The sequence below is a fragment of the Melanotaenia boesemani genome, chromosome 19 (assembly GCF_017639745.1).
Source record: "Melanotaenia boesemani isolate fMelBoe1 chromosome 19, fMelBoe1.pri, whole genome shotgun sequence".
In the NCBI taxonomy this organism is placed as follows: Eukaryota; Metazoa; Chordata; class Actinopteri; order Atheriniformes; family Melanotaeniidae; genus Melanotaenia; species Melanotaenia boesemani.
Genome location: NC_055700.1, coordinates 1,604,774 through 1,628,606, shown reverse-complemented (window position 1 = coordinate 1,628,606; position 23,833 = coordinate 1,604,774). Strand labels below are relative to the sequence as shown.

General features: G+C 43.2%; 1 protein-coding gene across 2 annotated transcripts; it reads left to right on the top strand.

The window, feature by feature from the left end:
• The first annotated feature begins 1,267 nt into the window (after positions 1-1,267).
• Positions 1,268-23,833, top strand: lmbrd2b (LMBR1 domain containing 2b). Of its 2 annotated transcripts, none has more exons than XM_041969944.1 (18): positions 1,268-1,462; positions 8,107-8,305; positions 8,418-8,518; positions 8,904-9,002; positions 9,075-9,242; positions 15,811-16,021; positions 16,100-16,174; positions 16,244-16,357; positions 18,604-18,787; positions 18,945-19,126; positions 19,225-19,358; positions 20,324-20,429; positions 20,506-20,603; positions 21,511-21,614; positions 21,686-21,732; positions 21,875-21,986; positions 22,067-22,193; positions 22,384-23,833. In XM_041969944.1, exons 2-18 carry the CDS (start codon positions 8,132-8,134, stop codon positions 22,445-22,447), a joined length of 2,100 nt encoding a protein of 699 aa, XP_041825878.1. In that variant the 5' UTR covers positions 1,268-1,462; positions 8,107-8,131; the 3' UTR covers positions 22,448-23,833. The 2 variants fall into 2 exon arrangements, with proteins under 2 accessions (XP_041825878.1, XP_041825879.1); XM_041969945.1 differs by having other exon boundaries at positions 1,304-1,367.

Here is a 23,833-nt window from a genome sequence, read left to right as displayed (position 1 = left end):
CATAGCGCTAACAGTTATCCAGCATAGCGCTAACAGTTATCCAGCATAGCGCTAACAGTTATCTAGCATAGCGCTAACAGTTATCTAGCATAGCGCTAACAGTTATCCAGCATAGCGCTAACAGTTATCCAGCATAGCGCTAACAGTTATCCAGCATAGCGCTAACAGTTATCCAGCATAGCGCTAACAGTTATCCAGCATAGCGCTAACAGTTATCCAGCATAGCGCTAACAGTTATCCAGCATAGCGCTAACAGTTATCCAGCATAGCGCTAACAGTTATCTAGCATAGCGCTAACAGTTATCCAGCATAGCGCTAACAGTTATCCAGCATAGCGCTAACAGTTATCTAGCATAGCGCTAACAGTTATCCAGCATAGCGCTAACAGTTATCCAGCATAGCGCTAACAGTTATTGACCTGCATGACATGATGTGTCTCTTGCAGCAGTTTGCAGCAGAACATCAGCTTATGTAACTGTGTTGATAGTGAACAGCTTATTTTAGCTTCCAAAGATCCAGCAGGTGATGAGGAACACAGTTTAACCTGCAGGTTTTTTGGCAGGTTTATCGTGTAAATATTTGTTCAGGGATAAACCGAGTGATCACAGAGGTTCAGGAGGGGAAAGAGCAGCTTTACAGCCGCTGATAAGGACTTTGTTTCTGTCCACAGCGCCACATGTGACCTGAAAGTAGATTTTTCTTTATCAGCCTGACTCAAAACATGTCTTCCTGTAAAACAATCTGTTTAATTGATAACAGATCAAATTAATTTGATCTCTCTGTCACGTTTTTTGTGTCCACAGCTCAGCTCTCACAGAGGTGTGGTGATCAGGAGCTTCTAAAGTGTAGTAGACTGGACGGTGTGTCCAGTGGCTTCATTTGAGTAAACACAGTAGTCCTGAAACCGAATTTAGACCTGATCCAAAATTTTTTATACATAAGACACAGTTGTTTATGACATCAGCATCATGAGTGACACTATATATATATATACATATGTGTGTATATATATATATATACACACATATGTATATATATATATATATATATATATATACACAAGTAAATACAAGTGAGAAATTGTAAAAAATGTATCGGGGCTTTACTGTAGATCTAATCTAATTTCCCCTCGGGGATGAATAAAATCCTCTATCTAGTCTACAGTTGTAAAAGTAGTACCATTACTGGCCTGTAGGTGGCAGTAAGACACCCGGCAGGTCACAAACAGCAGGAGACGGAGAAAAGGTTTCGCGCACGCGCAGTACCACTGTTTGGCAGTCTCTGACGTCACCGTCATCTCCTGGCAGAAAACCGGGATGTGACGGATGCTGCTCCGCCGACGAGCCGGGAAACTGGGGAATTTCACGGTAAACACGGTGGGATATCTTTACAGCGGTGAACGGGAGAACTAGGGCCCCCTGACGGACACCTGAAGGCGGGAACACCGACTCAAACAGACACGGTAGGAACCGACACGTCAGCGGCGCTCCTGCTGTTGTGTTGCTAGCTGACGTTAGCCAGCTGTCATCGGTGGTGTTTGAGGTTAACGCAGCTCGGTCAGCTGACGGTGTTTCAGGTGAAGGTGGCGGAGTTCTCTGACGGTGTTGTTACCCAGCAGTCCGTTTTCAGTCCGAGCAGTTTAATAACGTCACGAGCAATGACGGTGAAGTTACGGTCGGGTGGGGTCGGCTCTGATGGACTCCATCAGCTTTCAGGTCACAGGGAGACAGAGATTACTTTCATTTGGTGACAGCTGTTCTCAGAGTTCAGGCTGTTTGTTGAAGCTTCTCTGTGTGAGATCCAGCGTGATTCAGCGTTAAATGGCTTCTGTATGTGTCCCACAGCTGAACGCAGCTCCTGCTGTAAATCCACCCTGTCAACCCCACCCAGCAGGTGGGGTTAGGGTTAGACTGGGCTCACTAAGGATGATCTAATGGTCCAGTTCAGACCAGAATGACACTTAAAACCATGCGACGGATTGTGGTGTTTACATTTGAATCTTTCTGTCCTTTCTTCCGCTTGACAGTGACAAAGACAAAAAGATGATGTGTGAACCTCCATCGGTTCTCCATCTGCTTCCTCTTCATCACGTGCAAAAAACTGTGTTTTTTTTTTAGATATTACACAGTGACACAGTAATCCTTGATATTTCAGTGAACTGAGGCCTGATGTATCCCCTGACCTTACCTTTCCATTCTGCAGGGCGAGGCGCTTCTTTTCCTTTAGGGTTCAGGGAGTCCTGGTCACCTCATGTCAGCTGTACGTTGGAAAGCTAGATGACCATTACTAGTACCGTACCTCAGCAGGACAGAGGGTTAAAGCCAAGGGGAGGGTTTGGGTATGGATCAAGGTCCTTCAAAGAATCCTTAACATCAGAACAGGCCTTGAGTAAAGCTTTTATAGAACGAAATCCTGGAAACTAACCGTAAAGAAGCATCTTTATTTGATCATATGATCAGTTCTCTTTATAGACACCCAGATTATCACCTGAACTATCACTAATAAAACTTATAAGCCTCTAAATTTACCTTATATTTTAAACTTCTTGTGCAGAATGCCGTTTTGCTCGGGGAAAATATTTCCGTGCCACGTGCTGCTTTTTTCTGCTGAACAAGGAAAGAAAAACCAGATCCGGCTTTCCAGAAACGGGAGTAAAGACAGCTTCCTGAATACCTGCAGCTCTGCTAAACGGTGATCAATACAGATCAGTTTAGCTGTTTCCAGGGTAAAGACATGTTCACAAGCCTCATTTGTCCAATGTGGGAATGAATTAACGATGTCTGGTTCTTCACACGTCTCCGTTTATACAGCCTGATCTGAGGAAGGGCAGGGGAGATTTTTATGCCAGTGATTTGGCCTGAAGAGGAAATCCTGGTGAACAAAGAGAGACCAGAGCCTCGGTGGTAAAACCTGTTATCTCTAAGAGGACGTTTGGGTTCTGGGCTGTGATGTCCTGAGTGTTGAAGCCAGGGTTACCGGTGAGCTCCTGTTTGTCAGGAATGTGGTAATTCCTGCTGAACGGTGTGGATTCCCTGAGCTGCGGTAGCCGTTACATAACCTGAAAGGCTTTAGTTTTAGTGAACATCCAGTTTAACCAGCATCTCTAATTAGAGAAGACGCTGAAAAACTGGTGCCCCCTTTCAGACCCATCAGAAAGGACACAAAGAGGCTTTCAGGGTTTCCAGGTCGGCGGCTTGTGGTCAGTGTTGCATGTCCGGAGCGTTTCAGTAATTTAGCTTCTCATTAGTGAGTTGTAGCTGAACCCATCATCATCATCATCATCAGTGATTCAGTTCAGTTAAATTCAAACAACTTTGTTCATCCCTGATGGGAAATTTTGTTTGAACAAACAGATGAAAACATTAACAAGCCAATCAGGACGTGTCGGCCACAGATCAGAAAAGGAACAGTCAGCAAGGAGCGTGGCACCAGGCGTCGAGGGGGCGGTGAAGAGATCTCCCAGCATCCCCGGGGAGGGTTCGCTGAGTGTGTGACAGCTCTGCAGTCACGTGGTAACAAGCCAGCGTGCGGACAGGAAGTAACTCACCGCGTTCATCCCATCAGCATCCTGATGTTTATGTTCGTTAACGTGCTGCAGAAGTTCAACACGCCAGCTTTCCCTCACATGAGCTGCAGCGCTCAAGTTTTCCAGACAGTAAATCCAGGAAATAATCAGCTGCAGGAGCTTTTCTGGTGTAAAAGACGCAGCACAGTGAAAACCATAACAAAACGCTTCCTGACTTAATCTCGGCCTCCGGTCTGAAAGCTGCTGATCGTCAGACTGTCGGATGGAGAGCCGGAATTTTTCACCTTTCCTCTTAAAAACCAGGTGAAGTTTAAGTTCGGATGAACCGGATGTTCTGGTTTCCTGTCGGGATCTTTGTTACTGATTCTAAAAGAAATGATGCTCATTTCTGAGAATCTCCTCACGCTGCAGCCTCGGCTGGTAGATGTTTATCTGCTCCTCCGTCATCACATGTTTACACTGAGAGCTTCTGATTGGTTAATCAATACGATTTTATCTGTAAAAGGCCGCAGGATGGACAAGCTCCGTTGCCTTGGATACCAGAGGTGTTATTTCTCTTAACGTCTGCAGACGGTATCACCTCGACGTGGGCGGATCAGCTGTTCATCAGCTCAGTGTGTGTGTGTGTGTGAGACAAAATCTTTTATATATTTCTAACTGATAAAAAAGGATCTTTAAATGAGACCTTTGTTTATGTTGTGTGTCCAGGTTTTAAACATCTTTATAGAATGATTAAATGTGTAGGTGTGTTTGTGCTGCAGACATGTTGTTGTTTACGCTCTCAGGTGAAGATTCTCTGACCAATCAGAGCTCTTCCCTGCTTTCACGTCACCATCAGCAGGACTCTCACGGTTCCACGTCGGCTGAGGTATAACAGTCTGTCGCTCTCAGATCTGTGTTCAGCCCCGTAGAAATGAAGACATAAGACTTGTCACAGAAGACGTCCAGACTCAGAACTGACAGCAGATGGACTGCAGGACTGAGGACAACATGTCCACTGTGCTGCAGACGGACTCAGTGTCCTGTGGAGGACGGTCGGAGTCTGCAGGCTGCAGACTGAAACAGAAGTTTGTCTTTAGAGGATTGTTGTTGGTTCACATGTAAACAAGATGTTTTCAGTCTGTTTTTAGCTGTTTGTACCATATTATACCACATCATTTTTATTTATACAGCGACTGAAATAAAACACACAACAACTGATATAAACACTGAAAACAAAGCGGAAACAATAGAATCAGGAGACGGTAAAGCTGCGTCTAACACGCACTGGGTCAAAGCCAAAGAATAAAAGTGTGTTTTCAAAGATTAAAAACATCAGCTCGTCTGGTGTGTAAAGGAAACTCATTCCAGAGCTTCAACAGAAAAAGCTCGATCCCGTCTCATTGTCCTTTGTGATGGAAGGAGGGAAGGAGAAGGGGCGTCAGGGTGCACAAGAACATTCAGAGACCTAAAAACAAATAACAGAAGCTTAAAATTCACCCTAAAACGAAAAGAAAGCCGGTGCAGTGAAGCCGATTCTGCTTCCGTTTCCTTCTACCTGTTAAAAATGCTGCGTTTTGTACCAGCTGAAGGTGTGATGGAGTTCCCGCTTAATTCCTATTAAACAGAGTTACAGTAATCCAGCCGGGAGGTTATAAAAGCATGGATTACCGATTCCATGTCACGCCTCGAGAGAAAGACGTCTGAGATGAAAAAGGAGGATTTTACCATCCCGTTACCGTGGTTATCATCCTCTATTTTTACACCTAAGCTGGAGTCAGAGCTGAGAGGTCAGAGCTGAGAGGTCAGAGCTGAGAGGTCAGCACACGGGGCACCGGTGGAGCAGCTGGCTTAAATAAAACCACTTCAGTTTTACATTCATTAAAATAAAAAAGTTAAGATCCAGCCTTGTTTTAATGTCACTGAGTCGGTCCAGAACGGGTTGAACAGAGCGACCATCAGACTGCTTGAGAGGGACGTAGATTTGACACTCGTCAGTAGAAGTAAAAAGTAAAAAAAGAAGAGACAAGAACACGGCAAGTCAGTCAGGATTAAATGTTCTACTGTGTTAAAAGCAGCAGTAAGATCTAAAGTACAGTTATAAAACATTAAAATACTTAAAAGAGCAGATGAGCTGTGAAATACCTGAAAACCAGACGGAAATACTTCCAGGATCCTGTGCTCATGCAGGAAGTTTTACTCAGAAAACTTGGAGACAGGTTTAAAGATACCTCACATGAGTCCAGACCAGCGGAGGAACAACCGCATTGTTTAGAATAAAAGTTTTTTAGACGTTTGTAAAGCATTAAAAGCTCTTGGATTTCTCTCTTTGTAAAAGCTGAAAAACCACCAGCTGGATCTAAATGTCTGTTTTCTGGATCAGATCTAATCTGTGTGTGTGCTACTCGAACACACACTGACCAGTCTTCCATCTCCTGAGATAACATCCGTCAGACCCACAACAGGATGTGGGAATTATGGAAAAGGACTAGAATTCAGCTTGAGGTTGATTTTAAATGTGTTTAAATTTGACTAGATGAGCATGAAACGTGACAGTAGAAGAATGATAGAAGACATTAAATAGAAACCTGGGAACAGGCTGCAGGGTTCGGCTGCTTCCCTCCTCCAGTGATGGTGTGAGCGACGTCTCCACACAGGCTGATCTTAAAGACTGAGACTGTGGTGGAGATCCGCCTCCTTGTGGGTCATGTGGACTGTTTTTCCTTTAAGGGACGAGTTTTTGTAGGAAAGGGTTTCATTTACAGAACTTTTGAAATTTCAGATTTTCTTAACAGGACAGATGTACAACCCTTTCAGGTGGTTGGAGGACAGAGATGTCTTCTCCAAATGAGCGCTGTAAAACAGCGATGAGCATCATTTTCAGCCCGATTTGTGAGATATATATGTATGTAAATATCTATATGTATGTATTATTATATTTGTATATTTACAGACTGATCATTATAATTAAGTATTAAGTAAATAACTTACTTCATGTGTTTTTCTTTTTTATAAAAACTGCAATGTTGTGACTAAGTCAGCATTTAAAGGGTTAAAATAAACAGAATTATTACATATTGGTTGTTTTAATAAAAACTAAAGTTGAGTGAAAGCTCTGAGTAAAGAAATGAGACACAAACATGAGTCTATGGTGTTTTCTAGCAGTAGGATGGAGGACTTTTTGTCCAGTAATGACCTGAGAGGGTGAAAAGCTTCAGACATGCAGGCAGTGAGGTGGACAGATGTGGCTGTTTAGGACCTTTAAACTGATCCAGAACCTGTTTAAACTGGATCTGGATGTGTTGTGGGACGCCATGTGCATGTTTTGTTCCCGCCTCCCTGAAATGATGATCTTTGCTGCTCAGGTCTTTCTGCTTGTTTAACGTCACATGATCAGGACCACATGACTCCGCGCCATCGTTTAGTTTAACTTATTACCAGCCCGACGCTGTGCTTTAGTTTAACTTATTACCAGCCCGACGCTGTGCTTTAGTTTAACTTATTACCAGCCGACGCTGTGCTTTAGTTTAACTTATTACCAGCCGACGCTGTGCTTGTGCTTTAGTTTAACTTATTACCAGCCGACGCTGTGCTTGTGCTTTAGTTTAACTTATTACCAGCCGACGCTGTGCTTTAGTTTAACTTATTACCAGCCGACGCTGTGCTTTAGTTTAACTTATTACCAGCCCGACGCTGTGCTTTAGTTTAACTTATTACCGGCCGACGCTGTGCTTTAGTTTAACTTATTACCAGCCCGACGCTGTGCTTTAGTTTAACTTATTACCAGCCCGACGCTGTGCTTTAGTTTAACTTATTACCAGCCGACGCTGTGCTTTAGTTTAACTTATTACCAGCCCGACGCTGTGCTTTAGTTTAACTTATTACCAGCCGACGCTGTGCTTTAGTTTAACTTATTACCAGCCCGACGCTGTGCTTTAGTTTAACTTATTACCGGCCGACGCTGTGCTTTAGTTTAACTTATTACCAGCCCGACGCTGTGCTTTAGTTTAACTTATTACCAGCCCGACGCTGTGCTTTAGTTTAACTTATTACCAGCCCGACGCTGTGCTTTAGTTTAAGTTATTACCAGCCCGACGCTGTGCTTTAGTTTAACTTATTACCAGCCCGACGCTGTGCTTTAGTTTAACTTATTACCGGCCGACGCTGTGCTTTAGTTTAACTTATTACCAGCCCGACGCTGTGCTTTAGTTTAACTTATTACCAGCCCGACGCTGTGCTTTAGTTTAACTTATTACCAGCCGACGCTGTGCTTTAGTTTAACTTATTACCAGCCCGACGCTGTGCTTTAGTTTAACTTATTACCGGCCGACGCTGTGCTTTAGTTTAACTTATTACCAGCCCGACGCTGTGCTTTAGTTTAACTTATTACCAGCCCGACGCTGTGCTTTAGTTTAACTTATTACCAGCCCGACGCTGTGCTTTAGTTTAAGTTATTACCAGCCCGGCGCTGTGCTTTAGTTTAACTTATTACCAGCCCGACGCTGTGCTTTAGTGGCTGCAGATGACAGATCCAGTACGTCTGAGCGGATGAGTGTGTGGGAAGCAGTGTGTGAAACGTCCGGATTTGTCGATGTGTGCAGATTTCTGTCGGGCTGCTGCAGCAACATGAGCGGGGCTGCGCTCGGCATCGAGATCCTCCTGGTGTTTTTCCTGGCCCTGTTCCTGCTGCACCGCTATGGAGACTTCAGGAAGCAGCAGCGCATGGTGCTGTTCGGCACGCTGCTGGCCTGGTACCTGTGCTTCCTCATCGTCTTCATCTTACCTCTGGACGTCAGCACGGTCAGTTTTACTCTTGTTTAAACCGGTGAAAACCAGACTGTAACCAGTCTGACCAGAAGGAAGCGAGTCCTGGACGTCTTCTGAAGCATGTTTGTGTTTCTGCTCCTTACAGACCATCTACAGGCAGTGCCAGTTAGACCACGAGGAGCAGGTTTCCACCGTCAGCCCCATCAATCACACCACAGCCAACACGTCCGTCACACCCACTAAGAGGTCAGTGAAGAGTGTGTGGCGTGGATGCAGCTGAGGATCTCTGACATCTAAACATGCAGAGATCAGCTGGAGGAAATCAGTATTTTTAATGTTTTCCAACAACAAACAGAACAGAAAATTTGAACTAAAGCAGCAGAAAGCAGGTCCAAATGTGTTTAAAAGGAAGATTTCTTCACCTTTGCTCCAGTTTCTGCCCAACAATGAGCAGAAATTAAGTTTTTTAATGAAGTTTGTAAAGTCACAGTAGAAAAAAAATGTTCTTTTTGTTGTTTAAGACGACGTCAAACTGACTTTAATGACTGAAATGAGGCTGAAATTCTGCCAGAGTAATGAGATTTGACCAGGCTGACCATAGTAAAGATTTGAAGCTGCTTCTCTGTTGAAGGGTTTTGCAGCCGTGTTACAAACCATGGAGCTACATCCCCGAAGGCATCATGCCCGTCTTCTGGAGGGTGGTCTACTGGACGTCTCAGTGCCTCACCTGGTCAGTCAGGGTCTGATCCACGTCCAGCTGGGGTTAAACTGACCTGGTGTGTTAACAGCCGTGTGTTTTCAGGCTGCTGCTGCCTTTCATGCAGTCGTACGCTCGCTCCGGAGGCTTCTCCATCACTGGCAAAATCAAGACGGCGCTCATAGAGAACGCCATTTACTACGGTACCTACCTGCTGATCTTCGGCTCGCTGCTCATCTACGTGGCCGTCCATCCCAAGCTGCGCCTCTCCTGGTGAGTAGATGGAAAACTGTATGTGTCAGGTCTGATCACAGATTCAGTTCTTCATAACAGGATTGTTTAGACATTTTTTTTTACCATTATTAACCCTCAAAACTCAGATCTTCGAGGTCCCATGAACAGTAATGTGTAGCTCTGTGGGGTAAATGTGATGGATAGCTACCGTTTAGCTGATCTACGGAGGTTTTCCAGCATTTCTATCCCGTCCAGGAGGTTTAAATGTAGTTTTATTCAGAGAATCTATCTGATAAATCCACAATGATCCATGATAACAGTATTAAACATCACCATCACTACTATGTTGCTAAGAGACCTCTATTTAGACCTGGACATGATGATGAAGCCACTTCCTGTCAGACTTTCCACCAATCAGAGAGCTTAGATTGACGGTAACGTCCAATCAGGAGCAGCCAAAGATCAACCAGTGAGCAGAAAGTTCTATGTGTGTGTGAAAAGAAGAAAAATAAATTACACTGGGATTAAAAGCTGTTACAGACTGGTTTATACTGGGATTAAAAGCTGTTACAGACTGGTTTATACTGGGATTAAAAGCTGCTACAGACTGGTTTATACTGGGATTAAAAGCTGTTACAGACTGGTTTATACTGGGATTAAAAGCTGCTACACACTGGTTTATACTGGGATTAAAAGCTGCTACAGACTGGTTTATACTGGGATTAAAAGCTGCTACAGACTGGTTTATACTGGGATTAAAAGCTGTTACAGACTGGTTTATACTGGGATTAAAAGCTGTTACAGACTGGTTTATACTGGGATTAAAAGCTGTTACAGACTGGTTTATACTGGGATTAAAAGCTGCTACAGACTGGTTTATACTGGGATTAAAAGCTGCTACAGACTGGTTTATACTGGGATTAAAAGCTGTTACAGACTGGTTTATACTGGGATTAAAAGCTGTTACAGACTGGTTTATACTGGGATTAAAAGCTGCTACACACTGGTTTATACTGGGATTAAAAGCTGCTACACACTGGTTTATACTGAGATTAAAAGCTGTTACAGACTGGTTTATACTGGGATTAAAAGCTGTTACAGACTGGTTTATACTGGGATTAAAAGCTTTTACAGACTGGTTTATACTGAGATTAAAAGCTGTTACAGACTGGTTTATACTGGGATTAAAAGCTGCTACAGACTGGTTTATACTGGGATTAAAAGCTTTTACAGACTGGTTTATACTGAGATTAAAAGCTGTTACAGGCTGGTTTATACTGGGATTAAAAGCTACTACACACTGGTTTATACTGGGATTAAAAGCTGCTACACACTGGTTTATACTGGGATTAAAAGCTGCTACACACTGGTTTATACTGGGATTAAAAGCTGTTACACACTGGTTTATACTGGGATTAAAAGCTGTTACACACTGGTTTATACTGGGATTAAAACCTGCTACAGACTGGTTTATACTGGGATTAAAAGCTGTTACAGACTGGTTTATACTGGGATTAAAAGTTGTTACAGACTGGTTTATACTGGGATTAAAAGCTGTTACACACTGGTTTATACTGGGATTAAAAGCTGTTACAGACTGGTTTATACTGGGATTAAAAGCTGTTACAGACTGGTTTATACTGGGATTAAAAGCTGCTACAGACTGGTTTATACTGGGATTAAAAGCTGCTACACACTGGTTTATACTGGGATTAAAAGCTGCTACAGACTGGTTTATACTGGGATTAAAAGCTGTTACAGACTGGTTTATACTGGGATTAAAAGTTGTTACAGACTGGTTTATACTGGGATTAAAAGCTGTTACACACTGGTTTATACTGGGATTAAAAGCTGTTACAGACTGGTTTATACTGGGATTAAAAGCTGTTACAGACTGGTTTATACTGGGATTAAAAGCTGCTACAGACTGGTTTATACTGGGATTAAAAGCTGCTACAGACTGGTTTATACTGGGATTAAAAGCTGCTACAGACTGGTTTATACTGGGATTAAAAGCTGTTACAGACTGGTTTATACTGGGATTAAAAGCTGTTACAGACTGGTTTATACTGGGATTAAAAGCTGTTACAGACTGGTTTATACTGGGATTAAAAGCTGCTACAGACTGGCTTATACTGGGATTAAAAGCTGTTACAGACTGGCTTATACTGGGATTAAAAGCTGTTACAGACTGGTTTATACTGGGATTAAAAGCTGCTACAGACTGGTTTATACTGGGATTAAAAGCTGTTACAGACTGGTTTATACTGGGATTAAAAGCTGTTACAGACTGGTTTATACTGGGATTAAAAGCTGCTACACACTGGTTTATACTGGGATTAAAAGCTTTTACAGACTGGTTTATACTGAGATTAAAAGCTGTTACAGACTGGTTTATACTGGGATTAAAAGCTGCTACAGACTGGTTTATACTGGGATTAAAAGCTGCTACAGACTGGTTTATACTGGGATTAAAAGCTGTTACAGACTGGTTTATACTGGGATTAAAAGCTGTTACAGACTGGTTTATACTGGGATTAAAAGCTGCTACAGACTGGTTTATACTGGGATTAAAAGCTGTTACAGACTGGTTTATACTGGGATTAAAAGCTGTTACAGACTGGTTTATACTGGGATTAAAAGCTGTTACAGACTGGTTTATACTGGCATTAAAAGCTGCTACAGACTGGTTTATACTGAGATTAAAAGCTGTTACAGACTGGTTTATACTGGGATTAAAAGCTGTTACAGACTGGTTTATACTGGGATTAAAAGCTGCTACACACTGGTTTATACTGGGATTAAAAGCTGCTACACACTGGTTTATACTGAGATTAAAAGCTGTTACAGACTGGTTTATACTGGGATTAAAAGCTGTTACAGACTGGTTTATACTGGGATTAAAAGCTGTTACAGACTGGTTTATACTGGGATTAAAAGCTGCTACAGACTGGTTTATACTGGGATTAAAAGCTGTTACACACTGGTTTATACTGGGATTAAAAGCTGTTACAGACTGGTTTATACTGGGATTAAAAGCTGTTACAGACTGGTTTATACTGGGATTAAAAGCTGCTACAGACTGGTTTATACTGGGATTAAAAGCTGCTACAGACTGGTTTATACTGGGATTAAAAGCTGTTACAGACTGGTTTATACTGGGATTAAAAGCTGTTACAGGCTGGTTTATACTGGGATTAAAAGCTGTTACAGACTGGTTTATTCTGGGATTAAAAGCTGCTACAGGCTGGTTTATACTGGGATTAAAAGCTGTTACAGACTGGTTTATACTGGGATTAAAAGCTGTTACAGACTGGTTTATACTGGGATTAAAAGCTGTTACAGACTGGTTTATACTGGGATTAAAAGCTGTTACAGACTGGTTTATACTGAGATTAAAAGCTGTTACAGACTGGTTTATACTGGGATTAAAAGCTGTTACAGACTGGTTTATACTGGGATTAAAAGCTGTTACAGACTGGTTTATACTGGGATTAAAAGCTGTTACAGACTGGTTTATACTGGGATTAAAAGCTGCTACAGACTGGTTTATACTGGGATTAAAAGCTGTTACAGACTGGTTTATACTGAGATTAAAAGCTGTTACAGACTGGTTTATACTGGGATTAAAAGCTGTTACAGACTGGTTTATACTGGGATTAAAAGCTGTTACAGACTGGTTTATACTGGGATTAAAAGCTGTTACAGACTGGTTTATACTGGGATTAAAAGCTGTTACAGACTGGTCTATACTGGGATTAAAAGCTACTACACACTGGTTTATACTGGGATTAAAAGCTGCTACACACTGGTTTATACTGGGATTAAAAGCTGCTACAGACTGGTTTATACTGGGATTAAAAGCTTTTACAGACTGGTTTATACTGAGATTAAAAGCTGTTACAGACTGGTTTATACTGGGATTAAAAGCTGCTACAGACTGGTTTATACTGGGATTAAAAGCTGCTACAGACTGGTTTGTACTGGGATTAAAAGCTGTTACAGACTGGTTTATACTGGGATTAAAAGCTGTTACAGACTGGTTTATACTGGGATTAAAAGCTGTTACAGACTGGTTTATACTGGGATTAAAAGCTGTTACAGACTGGTTTATACTGGGATTAAAAGCTGCTACAGACTGGTTTATACTGGGATTAAAAGCTGTTACAGACTGGTTTATACTGGGATTAAAAGCTGTTACAGACTGGTTTATACTGGGATTAAAAGCTGCTACAGACTGGTTTATACTGGGATTAAAAGCTGTTACAGACTGGTTTATACTGGGATTAAAAGCTGCTACACACTGGTTTATACTGGGATTAAAAGCTTTTACAGACTTGTTTATACTGAGATTAAAAGCTGTTACAGACTGGTTTATACTGGGATTAAAAGCTGCTACAGACTGGTTTATACTGGGATTAAAAGCTGCTACAGACTGGTTTATACTGGGATTAAAAGCTGTTACAGACTGGTTTATACTGGGATTAAAAGCTGTTACAGACTGGTTTATACTGGGATTAAAAGCTGTTACAGACTGGTTTATACTGGGATTAAAAGCTGCTACAGACTGGTTTATACTGGGATTAAAAGCTGTTACAGACTGGTTTATACTGGGATTAAAAGCTGTTACAGACTGGTTTATACTGGGATTAAAAGCTGCTACAGACTGGTTTATACTGAGATTAAAAGCTGTTACAGACTGGTTTATACTGGGATTAAAAGCTGCTACACACTGGTTTATACTGGGATTAAAAGCTGCTACAGACTGGTTTATACTGGGATTAAAAGCTGTTACACACTGGTTTATACTGGGATTAAAAGCTGCTACACACTGGTTTATACTGGGATTAAAAGCTGTTACACACTGGTTTATACTGGGATTAAAAGCTGTTACACACTGGTTTATACTGGGATTAAAAGCTGTTACACACTGGTTTATACTGGGATTAAAAGCTGCTACACACTGGTTTATACTGGGATTAAAACCTGCTACAGACTGGTTTATACTGGGATTAAAAGCTGTTACAGACTGGTTTATACTGGGATTAAAAGTTGTTACACACTGGTTTATACTGGGATTAAAAGCTGTTACAGACTGGTTTATACTGGGATTAAAAGCTGTTACAGACTGGTTTATACTGGGATTAAAAGCTGCTACAGACTGGTTTATACTGGGATTAAAAGCTGCTACAGACTGGTTTATACTGGGATTAAAAGCTGCTACAGACTGGTTTATACTGGGATTAAAAGCTGTTACAGACTGGTTTATACTGGGATTAAAAGCTGTTACAGACTGGTTTATACTGGGATTAAAAGCTGTTACAGACTGGTTTATTCTGGGATTAAAAGCTGCTACAGGCTGGTTTATACTGGGATTAAAAGCTGTTACAGACTGGTTTATACTGGGATTAAAAGCTGTTACAGACTGGTTTATACTGGGATTAAAAGCTGTTACAGACTGGTTTATACTGAGATTAAAAGCTGTTACAGACTGGTCTATACTGGGATTAAAAGCTGTTACAGACTGGTTTATACTGGGATTAAAAGCTGTTACAGACTGGTTTACACTGGGATTAAAAGCTGTTACAGACTGGTATATACTGGGATTAAAAGCTGTTACAGACTGGTTTATACTGAGATTAAAAGCTGTTACAGACTGGTTTATACTGGGATTAAAAACTGTTACAGACTGGTTTATACTGGGATTAAAAGCTGCTACACACTGGTTTATACTGGGATTAAAAGCTGTTACAGACTGGTTTATACTGGGATTAAAAACTGTTACAGACTGGTTTATACTGGGATTAAAAGCTGCTACACACTGGTTTATACTGGGATTAAAAGCTGTTACAGACTGGTTTATACTGGGATTAAAAACTGTTACAGACTGGTTTATACTGGGATTAAAAGCTGCTACACACTGGTTTATACTGGGATTAAAAGCTGTTACAGACTGGTTTATACTGGGATTAAAAACTGTTACAGACTGGTTTATACTGGGATTAAAAGCTTCAGGTTCTTGATGCATTTTTTTTAGAAACAGAAATAGAAAACATGGCTGGACTTTTAGGGTTAAACTTCTTTTTATGTGGACCAGAACATCAGAAACAGTAGAGTTAGTTGTGTTGTGTCATGTGATGTTTTGCTTAATGTTTAAATTTTCTGAAAATCATCAGCAATAAATATAAAAAATTGTTCTTCCCTCTCCTGTTCAATAATTACTGGTTTCATCAGGTAAACACAAGGTGGTGCCAAACCTTCATCTCAGTTAAAGATCTGCTCATTAACAAGCCGACCTTTTACAAACTCAACCTCTGAGCTTTGCAGAAGAGTTAAATGAGTCCCAATCTATACAGTCATGGGTTTTTAATAATAAAGTCACATGTTGAGGATATTACATAAGTACAAACCTTTTAAATTGATATTGAAACATGTGGTGAATGGAAATATTTAACATTTCGGAGAGAAGGCTTCCCTCATGCAGGATTTCTCCTCCAGCAGCAGCAGCTGAAGCGTTGGAGGCTGAATATGAATAAAAAGTAAAGTTTAGTTCAGCACTGAGCAGCTCTGCGTGTCTGCGGTCAGCTTTCATCCTCCTGGTTTCCAGGTACGAGCTGCAGACCATCGGCATCACGGCGGCCAACACCTGGGGTCTGTTCCTGCTGGTGCTGCTGCTCGGTTACGGCCTGGTGGAGATCCCGCGCTCCTACTGGAACGCCTCCCAACACGGACACTTGCTCATCAAGACCTACTTCAAGGCCTCCAAGCTGATGACGGAGAAGGCGGATGCAGAGGAGAACCTGGAGGACGTGATGGAGGTGGGCAGCAGGACGTGGAGGTCAGGTACGGAGTCTGAGTGAACGTCAGAGGTTCACGGTGAATCTGTTCTGCTGCAGGAGGTGAGGAAGGTCAGCGAGTCCATCAAATACAACCACCCGCTAAGGAAGTGCATCGACACCATCCTCAGAAAAGTAGGTGGAGAACACTCGGTCTGCTGGTGATGGTGGAGCGGTGTGTTAACATCCCGACTGTCCCCTCAGTGTCCGCTGGACTACCAGGAGAAGATGGGCAGGAACATGGACGACTACGAGGACTTTGATGAGAAACAGAACACCTACCCCACAGAGAAGAGCCTGGTGAAGCTGCACAAGCAGGTGAGGGGCGGAGCCTGTTTCATCCAGCTGCCAGGTGTAGTTTACAGACTCATGAGGCTAAATGTTGAACCGACACGGATTGAACACACCAGACATTAAAGCCTTACATTTTCATTATTAATACCTCTGAGTTTTCTAACAGCAGAACCAGTGATGAGCAGCTGCTACAGCACAGCTAATCAAGTTAGAAGTTAATGGAAATTTCAGGTTTGCATCAACTGGCCGTTCTTCCTGCTGCACTTCTGTTGTAGGAAAGTCACGGTTCCAGATGTTCTTGGTATGATTGTTGTCAAATAAATAATCTCACAATTATTCTGCATTAATTCATTTCCCATCACTATGAACGTGTAAAACCTCCTCATAGGTCTACAAGTTTTATCTTTTGATGCCAACATAAGAAAATAATCTAGAAACAAAGTAAATTCCATCTAAATTTCCTCTGCTGTGTGCAGAATAAATAAATCCAACACATTAACTCTGGATTTCCCTCAAAGGAAACAGGTGGACAGGCTGCGGGACCTCTACCTGGACCTGGGAAGCTTCTTTTCTTTGTGATCAACTGTTTTATTCCAATCTTACTCCAATTATTTATTTATTTATTTATGTTTTTGCTGCTGTTAGACCAACACATTGTGATGCATTTATTATATATAAGTTATTTAAATAAGTGTTTGTGGGATTACTGGAATGTTTTGTGCTTATCAAAGTGAGTTCAGCTGCAGCCTCTTTCCACAAACTGGCAGCGGGTCGGCATTCCCAGACCTCATACATAAAAACAGTGCCGATTTCTGCCAGTTATTCCTAAAACCAGATATTCTACCAGTCCGATCAAAAATAGTAAGTAAAGGAGGGACAGAGTTTGTTTTATCCTCCAATAATAACAATATATCATCAGCATATAAGGATAGTATCATGCTGAGTGTTATGAATGGAGATCGGGCAAACATTGTCTGATTGTCGAACTGCTTGAACTAGCAGTTCCAGAGGTAAAGCCATTAAAAGTGGACTCAAAGGACAACCTTGTCTTGAGGACCTGGAAACCTCAAATAAAGAAGAACATTTTTTGTTTGTTGAGACCATTGCAGATGGATTGGTATGCAGCACCCCAATCATTGATAGAAACCCCTCTCCCAGTCCCATTTTCTCTAACACAGACCACGATTAGGACCACTGTAAGAAACCAAATGCTTTCTTTACATCTAAAGACAACACTGCTGCGGAGCTACGGTTCCCTGCTCAATCCACAACATGTAATAGTCGCCTAACGTCGTCACAGGCCAGGCAGGAGTCGATAAAACCAGTTTAATCACAGTAAACGACTTGGGAAGCTTCTTTCTGGACAAACACAGCTAGGTTTGGTTTGACACATCAGTAACGCTGGAACGGTGGAAATAAAGAAACTAAACTTTCTGCTACAGACCATCAAACACTGACCAGTAAAAGACCAGAGGCCTCATTTATCAAGCTGGTGTAGGTACAAAAACCGCCATTCCCCAGATATAGTTAACTTTTGAGATTTATGAAAACCAAACTTGACAGGAAAATGTTCCTACCTTCACACAACTCTGACCCAGATGTACACACAGAATCTGGGAGAACGGGAAACGGCGACACCAATGATCCAGAATAAAATCAAGGAAATGATGTGAAATGTGAGACATTTGTACACAATCCACTATGTTAGATATAAAGCTGTTAGCAGACATGAATAAAGACACGTTCCATATTATTCCTCCTAAGAGCCACGCTCGGGGGGGGAACCAGTCATTTCAGGAAAAAGGGAGATGATGTTAATCAGAAGCTCAACTAATAAATCTGTTCTGTGATTGTGAAACTAAACTTCCATGTTATTAAAAGTGCATGGACTGAGCTGATCAGTACCGCTCTCTCATCCTTTATGGACAGTACTGATATTGAGGGATCTTTAGGATATTTGTGGCGTTTAATACCCCCGTTAATCATGGCATTATTAATCGGATTTCATTTGTATTTGCTGCTGTTATAAGTGTGGTTCATTGGCTGGTGGAGCTGATTCTCCAGTCTGCAGGAGAAGGAGATGCTGTTAGAGAGTAGAAGAAGTTCCTCCTCACCTCGTTAAAGACTGCAGTAGTTTTCTGCTTCTGTCATGGTTCACTGACGCTGGGGAGAGAAATAAAAGTACGAAGATGTTCAGGAACACCAAGTCAGACCTGGTGGAGCAGAGCAGTACCTCCTGGAGGTGTTAGAAAGCTTGTGTGTGTTTGCAGGTGATCTATGCAGTTCAGAGACACAACCGGACCCGGGTCCAGTGGCAGATCCTCCTGCAGCAGGCCATCCATCTGGAGGATGTAGCCAAGAACGAGACCAGCTCCAGCCACCAGTTTGTCCACAGCTTCCCGTCCTCTGAGCCGGTCGGCTGGTTCACCAGATACATCTACACCCCGACTGCAGGTGGGTTTCAGCTGAACCCGTCCACACAGGTCAACGATTCAGTGGAGTCAAACAGAACCAGAACCACGGTTCTAGCTCTGGTTCTGGTTCCGGCTCTGATCCTCGGGTTAGAACGGTACCACCACAGTCAGGACTAATCTCTGTCTGTCTGTCTCAGAGTGGTACTGGGAGTGTCTCCTGAAGCGCTGGTTCTACCGGCTGCTGGCGGTGGTTCTGAGTCTGTTCAGCGTGGCCGTGGTCTGGTCCGAGTGCACCTTCTTCAGCACCCGCCCCGTCCTGTCCCTGTTCGCCGTCTTCATCCAGCTGGCCGAGCGGGACTACAACTACCTGTACATCGAGGTGGGACTCCTCTGTAATTCTGACCCACATCGCTGCTCTGAAGCTGGACCCTGTTCAGTGAGCAGGTCTTCATCAGGACTGTCTCGTCTCTCCACCAGATGGCGTGCTTCATCACCATCTTCTTCCTGTGCACGTGTGTTTACTCCACCGTGTTCCGGATCCGGGTCTTCAACTACTACTACCTGGCCTCGCACCACCAGACCGACGCCTACAGCCTGCAGTTCAGCGGCATGTGAGTGAAACCAGGTCCCGTTTTTCTTTCAGGAAACTAAACGAACCATAAAACCCAGCAGGTATCCAGACAAACATGTTCCAGGCTTGGACCTAATAAATCTAACATGATCATTGTTTCATTGCTTCCAAAAGGAAGAGGAACTCCTTTTTTACTTCAGACCGTTAGGATCACATTACATGAAATCCCTCCATACAGCACGAAGGTAGGAAGATTATCTACAGACATGGGACCCTTGTCCACCTTGGAAGGAGAAGAAAAACGTCACCTGCAGCTTTTTAATTTGAGCTTTACTGTAACTGCTCTACAGATGGACAGAAAGGCGTCAGAACGTTCTCAGAAAACCTGTTTTAACCCCGTCTGTGCTCATATAAAACTCAGTTTTCACCACATAAATCCTTCCTAATGATCTGAGCTAAATATCTGACTTTGTTCCCCACATTTAACACCTGCTCTGCTAAACAACGTGAAGGAACGTCAGCTTCTGGTCCTCCAGATCTGGGTTCAGGCCTGGAGACATGTCCAGTCCATCACCTTTACCTGCAGCTTCTTTAGAAGGCAGTGGTTTACTTGGAGGTGTGTTTGGGGTCGGTTTCATGTCCTGCTCTGCGGCCCAGTTTCCGAAGGCAGGGGGTCATGCTCTGCAGTCATGGTTCCTTCAATGACCTGTAGCTCCCCGTTGCAGCAGCACTCGTGCAGCCCCAGACCATGACATTCCCACCACCATGCATGACTGTAGGCAAGACACACTTGTCTTTGTACTCCTCACCTGGTTGCCTCCACACATGCTTGACGCCATCAGAACCAAATAAGTTTATCTTGGTCTCATCAGACCATAGAACATGGGTCCAGTAATCCTTGCATGTCTTTAACAGTTTGTGGGCTTACATGTGAGTCATTTTTAGAAAGCTTCACAGCTGTAAACGTTCAGAAAGTGGATGACGCAGTTTTTCTGTCCTCTGCAGGCTCTTCTGTCGTCTGACTCCGCCTCTCTGCCTCAACTTCCTGGGTTTGATCCACATGGACTCGGCCATCTCCCACCAGCACAAGCTGCAGACGGCTTACACCTCGGTAAAAACCCGGCGAGTCGCAGCTCTGCAGGACGTCCTGCTGCAGCTTCCTGTCTGACCTTCTGTTGGTGTTTCAGATCATGGGATCGATGCGGGTCCTGTCCTTCATCGCTGACGGGTTCTACATCTACTACCCCATGCTGATCGTCATCCTCTGCATCGCCACCTACTTCAGGTGACACATTTCACCGTCTGGTACAGAAGATTGATAAACAGCTGTTTATCTGGACTGCAGGTCATAAATAAGATGTAGAATAACAAGGATTTAATAAATCTTTAGGTGAAATAAGGCGACACGTAAAGTTGATTACTTTCTTACTGTGAAAAAAACCTGATAAAAAAAGAGAAGATTAAAATTTTAGTTGTAAAGAAGTCGAATATTTGATTTAAACAGTTTACATGGATTTTAGCTTCATTTCTATGGACAAATATTTCTTCTGAAATCAGTCTGAAGTCAGACTCTGGGTGCGCTCCTTTACCACCAGCCGGGCGGTGACCCGGGGAGAAGCGGGTCCATCTGAATCCATCTTCAGATCAGTTTTTAGTCGGTTATTCTTTAACAAAACATGGATTTAATTTAAAACTGGAAATGAGTTGATGATGATGATGATGATGGTGGTGAGGAGGAGGAAGATGAAACGGTGCTGATGAGAGCATCACTCACTGCAGCTTCTCTAGTTTTGGCTGCAGCTGCAGACTGATGATGGTGATGATGATGATGATGGTCATGGTGATGATGGTCATGATGATGATGGTAATGATGGTGATGATGATGATGGTGATGATGATGATGATGGTCATGATGATGGTGATGATGATGGTGATGATGATGATGATGGTGATGATGATGTTGGTGATGGTGATGATGATGATAATGATGATGGTGATGATAATGATGGTGATGATGATGATAATAATGATGATGGTGATGATAATGATGATGATGGTCATGGTGATGATGATGATGGTCATGATGATGGTGATGATGATGATGATGGTGATGATGATGATGATGATGATGGTGGTGATGATGATGACGATGATGATGATGATGATGATAATGAGGGAATCTCTGTGTGCAGTCTGGGAACTCGCTGTCTGAACCTTCTGGGCTTCCAGCAGTTTGTGGGCGATAATGAGATGACGTCGGACCTGATTGATGAGGGGAAGGAGCTGATCCGACGCGGTGAGACTACGTTCGCTGTGAGACCAACGATCAGAATAAATTCACACTGACGTCTGCTTTTATTTCCTCAGAGAGGAGGAAGAGGCAGAGGATCGAAGATGGAGAGACCAGACGGAGGGTGAGTGGCTTCCTAACAATCCTCACCGGAGCCTCTTGTTACTGGATCATGGTTTTCTCTCTGCTGGCGTGTTGGTGGCGTGTTGATGGCAGGTCGATAGCGTGTCGGTGGCGTGTTGATGGCTTGCCAACGTGTGTTTCAGGAGTGGAAGGAGCGTTATGGAAACCAGAGAGAAGACTACACGGCGAGGAACAGGAGCAGCCACGAGATGAAGGAGACCAGTTACTCCGACTCGGTGAACTCCAGCAGCAGACGTCAGTACAGGCGTGTTTATCATCGTCATGTATGAGCAGCCGGTAAGTCGTAACCTGACTGTTTCCTGTCTGACCCACAGAGGCCAAGTACTCTCGCTCCGGAGGCCGAGCAGAGAGGGACTGCATCGAGCTGCTGCAGGATGCCGAACCTTTAGACTTCAACGCCGACACTCTGACAGACGACGCTGTGGACGGCGAGTCTGGCAGGTAAACAGGAAGTCCATCACACACCTGTTCATGATGTCACGTGTTTACTTCTGTCTCTGCTTTGTCTCAGAGCAGCTTCCTTGTTTCCGTCCTTTCAGAAACTTCATTCCTGCTTCCAGCAGGTGTTTGATGAACCGTGAGGAGCATCCGAACTCCTCTGCTGACTCTCCAGCTGTGTTTTATGTTTCAGGCACGCAGGAGGACGCTATCTGTCCATGTCGTCCTCTCGGAGCAGAATCTTTGACGATGTCTAACTCTGGGACGGAGTCTGATGGAGCATCTCCGTCTTCACATCCACTGATGCAGCGCATGAACTCCACATCTCAGCTGTTTCCTGTCCTCCCAGCATGCACTGTAATAACCGAACGGTTCAGGTCCACCTGAAACATCTCGCAGTCGCCACATCCAACATGGCTGCTGGTCGGTGGAGCACACTGAAGGAACATTCCTGCTGTCTCTGTCTTTTCTATGAACGCTGCTGCAGCAGATGCAGCGCTGTGAGCGTCTGAGCATGCTCAGTGTGAATCTGCCCTGTGTTAACGGTTTGATGAAGGTCCTTGTTAGTTTAACGTTTATTTATATTTTTTATTATGTCTTCATGTTGTAGATTTATTGAACTGTATGATCCTCACTGAAAACTTCATCTGCACTTAAAAAATGTCTCAACTACTTTACCTTCAGTCCTGAGAGCAGGTCCGGTTTCCATGTCGACACGTGATGAAGAGGCGGAATCATGTGACCGGAAGCTGACGGACCATCGACACGCTGCACATGTTGTGTTTAAAGACCAGCGGCAGAATGTTTGTTGTTGTGTTTTCATCTGTTTCTACGTCTCAGAAGGAATCTTCACCGTCCGCACGTCCGTCTCCATTTAACTCCACAAACCTGTACAGGAAACCTGTTTTACACCTGAACTGCTTTTAGTTAAAAACGTGGGGTGAGAGCGGATCCCTGAGGAACACCAGGAGTCTGTCAGAGGGACGGTTGCCATGGTTACGCTCTCAGCTGTCAGCTTCAGCTCAGAAGTAAACAGTTACTGTCGGTTCAGCATCTGCAGCCCCTCCACCAAGAAAAAGCCGTTGTCATGGTAACCAGGAGTGGTCTAAAGCGGTTAAAATGTCCTGAGAGCATCGAACATGTTAAAGATCCCGACATGAAGTCCACACAGTCAGAATGCTGATGATGAAGCAGGACTGAGCCCATCTTCATCAGCCTCCTCTGTAGAAATGTAAATGTCTTTTTTTATCATCCGGGCTGAGTAATGATGTAGAAACAGGTGAGTTTGTAATGAAGTTGTAGCAGCAGCAGCAGTGCTGGTTGTCATGGTGATGAATATTTGCGTCTTCTGTGAGAAAATAAACTCGATCAGAGTCTCGTGGCGGTCCTGGTTGTTGTCCCTGAGACGAGGCGTGTGATGATGGACTGAATGAACTGAAGCTGCTTCTGTCTCGTCCCTCTTTATTAAAACGAGTTCAGATCAGAAACAGACGGTTTTTACCTGCAGCTGGAACTCATCTGCTCTCTGGATGCTTCACATTGTTTTATACATTTCTGGAGAAAACTTATTTTTATGTTCAGCAGTGAATTTAAGTGTTTAAACTACTCTGAGTTGTTATTGGTGGTAAAGCATTCCTCATTTA

Coding starts and splice junctions, on each gene's coding strand:
- lmbrd2b (XM_041969944.1), top strand. CDS start 8,132: ATGAGCGGGGCTGCGCTCGGCATCGAGATCCTCCTGGTGTTTTTCCTG. Junction 8,306..8,417: donor TACCTCTGGACGTCAGCACG/GTCAGTTTTACT, acceptor TGCTCCTTACAG/ACCATCTACAGGCAGTGCCA. Junction 9,243..15,810: donor CCCAAGCTGCGCCTCTCCTG/GTGAGTAGATGG, acceptor CCTGGTTTCCAG/GTACGAGCTGCAGACCATCG.